This window comes from Gossypium hirsutum, chromosome D04 (assembly GCF_007990345.1).
Source record: "Gossypium hirsutum isolate 1008001.06 chromosome D04, Gossypium_hirsutum_v2.1, whole genome shotgun sequence".
Taxonomy (NCBI): domain Eukaryota; kingdom Viridiplantae; phylum Streptophyta; class Magnoliopsida; order Malvales; family Malvaceae; genus Gossypium; species Gossypium hirsutum.
In genome coordinates this window covers 51001651-51011692 of record NC_053440.1, presented here as the reverse complement: position 1 = coordinate 51011692, position 10042 = coordinate 51001651, and the positions used below count along the sequence as shown (strand labels likewise).

Genomic DNA, 10042 nt, shown 5'->3' with positions numbered 1-10042 from the left:
TCCAATCAAACACAAAATCTCTTGAATTTTTTTATTTATATTTTTAAAATTAAAGATGATATGAAATCATAACTCAAATTACGAAGATGAGGAAAGAATGTTTGAGAAATAAATACGTAAAAGATATCTCTTATTTCTAAAAATAAAGTGAAGTGAAGAAATGGGACTTTCAAACTGCCCCCACAGATCACAGATGTACGTGTAGGTAAATGAGTAAATAATTGGAAACAGCTACGGTTATTCCCATACGCATAGCGAGGAAGTCGAAGTAAACTAGGCTTCCAACTTTAGACGCTTTCACTTCTGCTTTAAATTCAATTACTTCAACCATTTCGATTTTAAGCTTGTTTAAACGTTTTTTGTTAAAATAGCGTCAAAAAGAGATTGAGTCTAGTTTACGCCAATTGGATCCCCTGCCCTCCTTATTCTATTCGCCTCTTAAGAACCCCCCCCCCACCATTACCCTTCTATAAAGACGCCACACTTTTCCCTCTCAATTACCCACCACCCCTCTCTCTCTCTCTCTCATATCGCCAATTGTGTTGAAGATGGAGAAGCTTAGTTTTGTAAAGAATGGTGTGCTGAGATTGCCTCCTGGCTTTCGTTTCCATCCTACGGATGAAGAGTTAGTGGTTCAGTACTTGAGACGAAAAGTGCTTGCTTGCCCTTTGCCTGCCTCTATCATACCCGAAGTCGATGTTTGTAAAGCTGACCCTTGGGATTTGCCAGGTTGGTTTTAATTTCTCATTTACCACCAAATCTCTTGGGACCATAAATTAGATTTTTTTTTCTGAATGTTCGTTTGTGTGGTTGAGCAGGTGATTTGGAGCAGGAGAGGTATTTTTTCAGCACTAGAGAAGCCAAGTATCCTAATACCAATAGATCCAACAGAGCCACAATTTCAGGTTACTGGAAAGCAACTGGAATCGACAAACAAATTGTAACATCTAGGAGCAACCAAGCTGTGGGTATGAAGAAAACTCTGGTTTTTTATAGAGGAAAAGCCCCAAATGGATGTAGGACTGATTGGATTATGCATGAATATCGTGTTGTTAGCACCGAGACAGCTGCTTGCAATGCCCCACCCAATAAGAACCAAACTCAGGTCAATTGCCATATTACATTGTTGCTTTCATTATGCCTGTATGTGTTGGTCAAAGCAAAATCATTGATTTTGTATTAAAAAACTTTGTGCAGAACAATGTGGTGCCGATGGAAAATTGGGTGCTGTGCCGTATATTCTTGAAGAAAAGAAGTGCTAAAAACGATGAAGAAGGCCTGCAATCTTGCAACCAAAGAATTGGTAAATTAAGGACAAGCAAGCCTGTCTTCTATGATTTCCTGACTAAAGACAGGACTGACTTAAACCTAGCCCCTTCTTCCTCGTCATCTGTCTCCAGTGGGATCACCCAAGTTTCAAATAATGACGCGGATGACCACGAGGAAAGCAGTTGTTGCAATAGTTTTCCTTATTTCAGAAGAAAACCTTAAAAAGTCACAGTTCACACCCCTTTTTTTTGTTTTTTTCTCTTTTCCTGCCTGTACCAGTAGCTTGGATTCTGATTAGCCAATCAGTGTAACATCTTCAAAGAAAAGAAAAGAAAAAACTAGTCTAGTGTTTGGTAATTTATGTCTTTGTGTCTCTTTGTCTGTGATTATAAGGAAGAGATAGAATTCGGCATTAACTATTAAATGAAAGAGCAAACCGTGTTATAAAACATGGTTATCCCCTTTTAATGTAATCTCTAAATGTTATCAAGTTAGTGATATTACCCTCCTTTTGGTACCTCATTTATGGTCAACTTCACTTTGATTTGCACATGAGCATTGTAAAGCTAGGTAAAAAAGGCTAATGGTTTGAAGGAAATGCAGAAAAAGAAAAAGGCATGCAGTAATATATATGAGAACTTTAGCAAAAGCTGAAATCTTTTTGGGAAGCACGAGAATAAGGCATAAGATCTTTGCAAATCAGCATTTGGGCGAGTTTGTAGTCACTTGAAAAGAAAAAGAACCCAATTCCCATTGACATCCACTACTTCACCATGGTCAGAATCTTCACCAAAAAGAAATCATAAACGGCGGCACCTAGTTCTCATATTCCTTCATCGACACTCCATACCAGTATGATATCATTGAAAGATGAGCCCAACCAACTCTTGTACCCAGAAACTGACATTCGGATCTTTAATTTTTTCAAATCAGTACAATGAACAGGGAAGTGTGTGTAGGTCCAAGGTTGTAGGCAAACAGGGTTAACTAAAAACTTTGAAATTAAAAGACTAGTTGGTGGACGTAAGGAGACTAAATTGTTAATGATACTAGATCCTTTTATTCATAAAACTTAAACTTGAAACTCCAAGATTTTTCCACCTCCTTTCTACGTATCGCCATTTAAGTATTACTTGTAGGTAAAAAAATGGTCACCCTCATTTAACTTGGTACACAATAGAAAAATATTCTCATGCTTTGAAATTTTGTAGCTCAATTGGATTTCAACAGTAAGATTCTCCCACTATTGCGCACCTACCCTGCAGTATTTGCACCAAAATAATAGATATATAGAAAAATAACGGTAAAAGTTGTACTGGAAGTCAGATTGTGTTTTGCCTCCTTTATTGAAAAATAGGTAAATTAGTCTCTGTATATTAGATCAAATAGTAAATCAATCCTTTTGTTAAAAAGTTAATTCAAATTCTTTCTTACTGTTAAAAATTGGTCTATATGCGTGATACACCAGTTATTCCATTAACCACATTAGTTTTTACCGTGGAAATAGATGAAATACTTAACAAATAGGATGAATTTGCTCTTTAATCTAATGTATAAAGATTAATTTGTCTATCTTTTAAGTAAAAGAAAAAAGAAAGTAAAATACAATTTGACTCATAATATAAAGGGCTCTATTGTAATTGTACCACAAATAACCTATTGTATTTTCTTTTAGGGGGCAGTAGTCTCCTTCTATGAGTGGTTCCTTTTGGAATTATTGATTTTGTGAGAGAAGGGAGGACTAAGGAGCAGCTTTACTGTTGCGTAGCACACGTGTCTTGCATGCAAAGGAGGATGTTCCCTTTTATTGTTGACTCACTCCTGATTAATTAAACCCCATAAACCTAAGCCGAAAATACAAGTTATCAATGATGGTAATCATCCATGACTTGTTGAGCCAAAATATTATTATAAAACAATATAAAATTAAATACTTACTTACATAAGGATGTGATATCATTAACCTGAAAGCTTGAACAGTGGGCGATGGAGCTTTGTGTGCTCGCCAAGTGGATGCCACACGGGCTGAGGGCGGCATAAAATTATATATATCTTCACTATCTCCATAATTGAGTGCAATGCCATAACAGGCAAGGCAAAAACAACACAATCCAAGTTTAATATATGAGAGGGATGATTGATGAGGTCAGTCTGTAATTTGGTTTTGGGGAAAAAAAATAGTGCAATCTAAACTTTAACAAGTTATTGAATGAGTCAATCATTTTCTTTTTTATTTTCGTTAGCGAAGTTTTTAACAGTGTTGGCATTCGGGCTTTGAGCGTATAAATTCAAAATTTTACTGCTTCGATCGGTTAGTTAGTTGAGTTGGATTTAGTTAAGAATATGTAACGGGTCTTTGTATTATTCATAAATTTGAAATTCAGTCATCATATTTTTATTTTTTATGAATTTAATCTTTCTACTTTTCAGATTTCAAAATTCAGACTCAAGTGTTTATACTGTTAAATTTATTGGTGTAATATTTTGAAATTAAAAAGAAACACCCACTCGATAGCAATGTAACTGAACAAAATGATATTGTAATGAAACTTAAGTACTTACGAGGAATATAAAGAATTTATGATATATTTTAATATAATAAATAAACAGATTGGATTGGTTCAAAATCATTTTTGACTGAAATTCAAGATAAAAATAATAATCAATGATAGCATTAAAATAAAAATTCCATCATCTTCCTATCCTAAGGAGCTCACTAAGATAAGCAAATGCGGAAAATGGGTTATAGATCATCTCACGCTATTGCACATCTTTACGACATGTTTTTTCTTTTTCAATACATTTAATTTTAATTAAGAAGATTAGAGTTTCAAATATTTTAGTATGATGGTCAAAGGCTTTTATCATAATATAAATTGATCTCTTACTTCATATTATCATAACATATTATTTCGCTTGATAAACTATGATCATATTTTTCATAAGTATTCACAAAAAACATCTTCGATTATCTTCGTAATGACAGATAAAATTTGATGTTTTTATGATTCGATAAAGAAGAAACTTCGACTACATTCGATCCTTGCTGATGTGATTCTTACACGTTTAAGCATCGTAGATTGGCCACAATCCATAAATTAAAATACATATTGTTTTCGATAAAAAAAATCAACACAAATAAGACAAAATTTATCGAGTTTCTAACTATATTTCAAAATGCAACCACTTGGTTGTAGAATGATACATATTTTATTATATTTTGAAAATAGAAAATAATAAAAAATTAGAATTTCTTTGGTAAACTCTTAAAAAATCACTATAATTTTATAAATCTAGATAAAGGTAGGATTTATATTTATATTTAGTGTACAATTTGGGTAATGTATATAGCAACGATGAATCAGGTGATGTCATTCATTAAAAAAAATGTATGCATGTATTAAATACACGCGATAAGTAATAAGAAATTCGATACATGCATGTACAAAATTATATTATTAATAGACTAATGCCAATATGATTATTTGATAATTCATAAAGATTAATTTTTTTTAGAAATTATCATTTATTCCTCTTAATCATATCATTTTCAAAGTCTTTTTTCGTATTAGAGTCTATTTCTTTTATTGTATAATAATAATGATAATTTAATAATTTTCAACAGATCAATTGATGTTTGCTAAACTCATAATACTAACTTAGTCTGAAGTTTTATTATTACTATAGATCTAATAAAAATGTAATTATAATAAAAATGATATGATTATTTTGGTATAGATATGTGTAATAGTTTTAAGAAAATACACTTAAAAATGAATGAAGAAATTATTTAACAATTTTCAGAAAATATAGTTTAAGAAAAGAATAAAGAAATAATATAGTTGAGTATTTAAACGCGTATGTCACAATTTAACCCCAACTATACTTATTTATTCACACCTAAATTTTTTTTTGCCCCATTTTGATGCTTAAATTATTATTTCGTTATATTATTTGTTCCGAAAAGTTAATGGTGTTAAAAGAAAATGACACATCTAACCAATAAAAATACACCACATGTTTGACTTTTCTTATATCATCAATGACAAGGTCATTGATAGCTGTTAATTGACTATTGACCAGCATTGACCGTTGACCAAAACCTTCTACAATTGTTAAATTTGAAACAACATAAAATCAAATCACTAAAAATGTAAAATCTAAATTGATAGAGAAAAGAAAGAATCTATAACCAAAACAATGTGTGATTGAGGTTAAAAAAACACACTTTTGTGTAATTCTGTGAGTACAGGTGAGAGAGAGTTTTTAGATATTATTTTTAAAAATTTATAAATTGTCATGAAATTATTACTTTCATTTTAAAGCATATTGTTTTTGTTTCAAAATTATATAATAAAAGTAATTTGGTGAGTTTCTTAATTGAGTTAATATCTGATTAATTCGTATCACTAATTTAGTTCAATATGGGAAAGAAATAGGATTGGGTGGTGTGGGATTGATGAGATGGGCTTCAAAATTGTGACTCACGTGGGAGGCCTTTGTGGAGGACCATGCCCACACACCCACGCATTGGAAAACAGCAAAAGTATTTGCAGGCTTCACGTATGAATTTATTCAACCCAATCACTTGAAACAAACTCAACTTGTCCTCATACAAACCATCATGTAATCTCATATCTGACTTTTGAACCCCAAAATCCAAAAGTTGATTCGAGTTTTGAAAGGCTTGGTTGGTATCTCCCCAACAAAACAATGAATGTTTTTTTTTCTTATGACAGGGCAGGGAGGCCGTCTACAGCTTCCACCCTACATACAAATGCTCATAAGAGTACCCAAATCCAAGCACATACTATATATGAAATTCCTAATCTACTTCATTCTGTTTAGATTCTCCGTTAACCAAACACAAATTACAAGGCAGAAGGTATATATATTTATGAGGAAAGTATTGGTAAAACAAGGACGTGATTTGTTGCGTGTAACAATGTGCAAACTCAAGGATCTCTTCTTCAAGTGGGGAGTAGAGACGTATGGAAAGAAGAATTCCCCAAATGTCAATATCAGACAATGCAGTAGGGCTTCTCAAACCCCTTTTTTTCTTTTGGTTGGGTTATGGGTCCACCATCTAATCCGTCTTCAAACTACCCGAATGGACCACCTCTTCTTTCACTCTCCATCTTATCTCACTACTATTCCACCAAACCTCGGTTCCAGTAGTAAAAAACTTAAAAGTTGGTATCCTCTAAACAACCCTAAAAAGGGTTTTGCTCCTCATTTAGAGATCCGACCCTGAAATTTTTGGCCCCATAATTAATTCATTCAAAAGCTAGTTTCTTTTTTTTTTTAATTTATTAAAGTCCCTGTCAAGTGTCAGCTGCCGAAACAAGAGGCAAACCGGCAGCCGCTGAATTTTAAGAAGGGGAGCCTTTTAAGTGAACCCTTAAAAACAAACAAGTCGAACGTAAAGGATCAGGATACCTTATTTCACCTCACATCATAACCAAACCACTTTAGCATTCTTCACATTCATGGACAGCTACTGATAAGAGATATGTGATTAAGGTTTGCCTATATCCATTGACCCACCGCCTCACAACAATCGTCTTTAAACAACAATAAAAAAAAGGTGGTCAATGATACCATACAACTAAATTTCAAATCTCAGATTGTAAAAATTTTGCACCATTAACCCCCAAAGAGTCACCAATTTCTTCCTTTCAGGCTTATGTAGTGTCTTCCTTAATTGTCCATTAAGTTGATTGTTCCACACCTTTCTCACCACCACCACCAGCTACATCCGTTGCTTTCGAAGGAGGTGGTTCTGCGCATGCTCTCAAAACAGCTTCATTCTGAAAGAAATAAACATTTCCAATATCTCAAAAATATACAAGGCTTGAAAATCATATCTAAAATGAGTAGGCAAAAATATAATCATCCATGAGTCCCACTTTACAGGATCAACAATCTGCAAGTTCATTGGCATACCATATAAAGAGTAATTAGGCAAAAGAGGAAACAATTATAGTAATATTAATATTCGAGTTTTGCAGCACATAGATGCGTGAAAGCCAAAGGTATCACGATTCAATTCTCATAAGCCCCTTGCAACAGAAGTTATCGGACTGTTACTGAATGCAATGCAAACAGCAAAACAGAACATCACAACCTGATTTCTTTCTTAAATATGGTCATAAATGGCCTTTCAGTTGGAGGTCTGGACCTCAATGATGTCAAGGCACATGCCTAGCGCCTTGGCGTTAGACAACAAAAACACCTCACACCCTTTCCGGCGAGGGCATTTGATCAAGTGCATGCCTGGTGTACCTAGGCACTCTTTTTAGTATGGCAATAAGCAAAAGAAAAGCCTGCCTGATTAAAGTTCTCTTTGATTTATTTTATTTTTTTACTTTTTTAAATAAACCTTTACTGGTAAAAAAGAAGATAGCATCAAAACCCCTACCTCTCAATACGTGAGTATTCAACAATATCGGAACAGTAAGAAATCAAGCATATTGGCCAACTAAAAAATTGCATGGTTTGTAAATAAACTTGACCACTCTTTAGAATTTATAATCATAACTATATATATATTTGGTCATAACTAGGGTATCCACCGCTGGCACCAACAGTGACTAATCCCCTCGATACAGGTGCAGTAAACATTTGGTCATGAAATGTGCTCCATTCTCATGAGGGGGGATCGAACGCCCGCCCACATGGTTAAGGGATGAGGTGGGCAAATCATAACTATATATAAGCTTATTTTATTTATACACAAATATTCCATTATATATGACTATATATTTAAGCTTACTTTATGCATACAAATATGTATTCATATATATGTATAAGTATATATGCGTATATATTTAAATATGACTTCAATCAGGCAAGCGCTGCATTTTGTGCCTAAGGCAATATAAGAGATCTAAAGCCTAGAGTGACCTTGTGGCAAGAAAAACTGGTATATAGGCAGGCTAAGTTCCACCAGTGGCAATGCTAAATAAAAGAAATGTTAGGTTTCTTTCATATAATGGTTTAAGTCATAAGTCTATTTCACAAATAGCAAGAATGAAATAGGGATTTGAATCCATCATCCAAAGGCCACTACAAAAGTGGTCAATTACTAAAATAATGTTTTTCTCAGAATATTACATGGTTGTAATTAAATAATTTCCTTTTAGCAGACGATAAAAACTCAAAGAGTCTTTAGATCCAAGCAAATGAAAGGCCCAAAGACAATATATGATGATTCTCTTATCCAAGTGCCACCATGACTATAAATTCATGGTAAGTAGACAACCTAATGTGAGAAATTTAAACTACAACTTGACCAAGTAGAATGACATCAGTGAATTGGCCAACCAAGTCATTAGATAGAATGTAAAAATGTCCCAGGTCGCCTGAATCCTATACTATCCCCTCTTCAGACTCAAGATTAAACTAACCCTTTCTGTGTGCTCAGCTTTGTTAACTGGACTCTTAATTTTCTTTAAAGTATCCGTATCATACACTCATATCTGGCACATATTTGGACATTGAGATGATGGTATGATCTTCCAAACACATAGAAAAATATTTGAAGTTGCACATACCCGCATCTAACACCAACCCAGAATCCAAATAACATATTGCATAGTTCTAAACCACTGAACTCGAGTTCACTGATTAGACACAATCTAATGGGAGGCTACCACTAAAACCCCTTTAAAAACAACACAAACGGAACTTCAGCAGACACATGCCAGTGGCCATAAAAAGGAAGAACCGTTTTGTAAGAGCTACAGGAAAGGGACACACACACACACACAAAGCAAAAAGGAAAACATTTTTCATGAATAGTAAATTGTCCTAAGATGAAATCTAAACTAACAAGACATTATACCAAATGAAGTTGAAGTCTCTAAGCTATCTTGAGCATGTATGATTGACTGTGCTATTAATTGTGGATACGAAATTTGCAACTAAGCTCTAACTGTAATAAACTATCAAATGTTAACTTGAACTTGTTCACAACCTTCTTCCACAGTTCATATTTTCCCTATAATTCTAACTATTTCCCAAAAACTAAGTGAATCAATTGAAAGCATAAAGCATGAAGCCGCAAGCCAAAAACCCAAGAAGAAGAAAGGTTGTGGCATTAAAAAAAAAAAGGAGAGAAGGGTATAAGGACCTGCCAAACGCGATGGAGACGCTTCTTGGCGTTGGCTTTGCGGGTGGAAGTGAGCTTAATTCTCTTCCAAACGAGACCACCAGAGTCGTGCTTCTTCACTATCTCCATCACTCTTGTTCCCCAAAACGCTCCTGCCATCTCTCTCGCCGGTCGCTGCTCCTCTTGCTCTCTCCCTCATCTCTTACCCTATTTTCCAAACTGGGCCTAAAACCCCTGTAAACCCCACCCCTGCTAACACCCACAAAAAATAATGAGCCCAATTTTAAGAAACAAATATTTGGGATAATTCCGTATTTGGTTCTTATATTTTAATAAATCTTTTAATGTGACACTCCTATTTTGAAAATATCTCTTTTGGTACTTCAACTCTATTTCCATCTATCAATATCTCTAGTGTTAAATTTTGAAATGGTGAGCCAATTGTAGTATATAATGTGTCACAATTTCTCAAATTATTTTTTTATTAAGATATTAAATGAATTATACTAAAAATATTTTTCAAACAAAATCTTTTTAAATCTTAAATTCCTTCTTATTGAAGTCTTTGTTTCAGATTTAAGGAGGATAATGAGGATGAGAGTTGCTATTCCTAATAATTATTAGGGTAAACAATAAATTTAATAGTTTAAATTACATTTT

General features: G+C 33.8%; 2 protein-coding genes across 2 annotated transcripts; one reads left to right on the top strand and one right to left on the bottom strand.

The window, feature by feature from the left end:
* Nucleotides 1-514: 514 nt before the first annotated feature.
* On the top strand, nt 515-1626 carry LOC107898987 (NAC domain-containing protein 83). Its single transcript, NM_001398522.1, has 3 exons — nt 515-729; nt 819-1105; nt 1198-1626. The coding sequence occupies exons 1-3, from the start codon at nt 549-551 to the stop codon at nt 1489-1491; spliced, it is 762 nt and encodes a 253-aa protein (NP_001385451.1). The 5' UTR covers nt 515-548; the 3' UTR covers nt 1492-1626.
* Nucleotides 1627-6727: 5101 nt separating this feature from the next.
* Nucleotides 6728-9644, bottom strand: LOC121215925 (uncharacterized). Its single transcript, XM_041090805.1, has 2 exons — nt 9404-9644; nt 6728-7079 (listed from the first exon to the last, which is right to left on the bottom strand). The coding sequence occupies exons 1-2, from the start codon at nt 9539-9541 to the stop codon at nt 6981-6983; spliced, it is 237 nt and encodes a 78-aa protein (XP_040946739.1). The 5' UTR covers nt 9542-9644; the 3' UTR covers nt 6728-6980.
* Nucleotides 9645-10042: the final 398 nt, after the last annotated feature.

Excerpts from the sequence above, each read along its gene's own strand:
- LOC107898987 (NM_001398522.1), top strand. The coding sequence starts at position 549 with ATGGAGAAGCTTAGTTTTGTAAAGAATGGTGTGCTGAGATTGCCTCCT. Across the intron at positions 730-818 it reads TGACCCTTGGGATTTGCCAG|GTGATTTGGAGCAGGAGAGG; the intron begins GTTGGTTTTAAT and ends GTGGTTGAGCAG. Across the intron at positions 1,106-1,197 it reads CCAATAAGAACCAAACTCAG|AACAATGTGGTGCCGATGGA; the intron begins GTCAATTGCCAT and ends AACTTTGTGCAG.
- LOC121215925 (XM_041090805.1), bottom strand. The coding sequence starts at position 9,541 with ATGGCAGGAGCGTTTTGGGGAACAAGAGTGATGGAGATAGTGAAGAAG. Across the intron at positions 7,080-9,403 it reads GTCTCCATCGCGTTTGGCAG|AATGAAGCTGTTTTGAGAGC; the intron begins GTCCTTATACCC and ends TATTTCTTTCAG.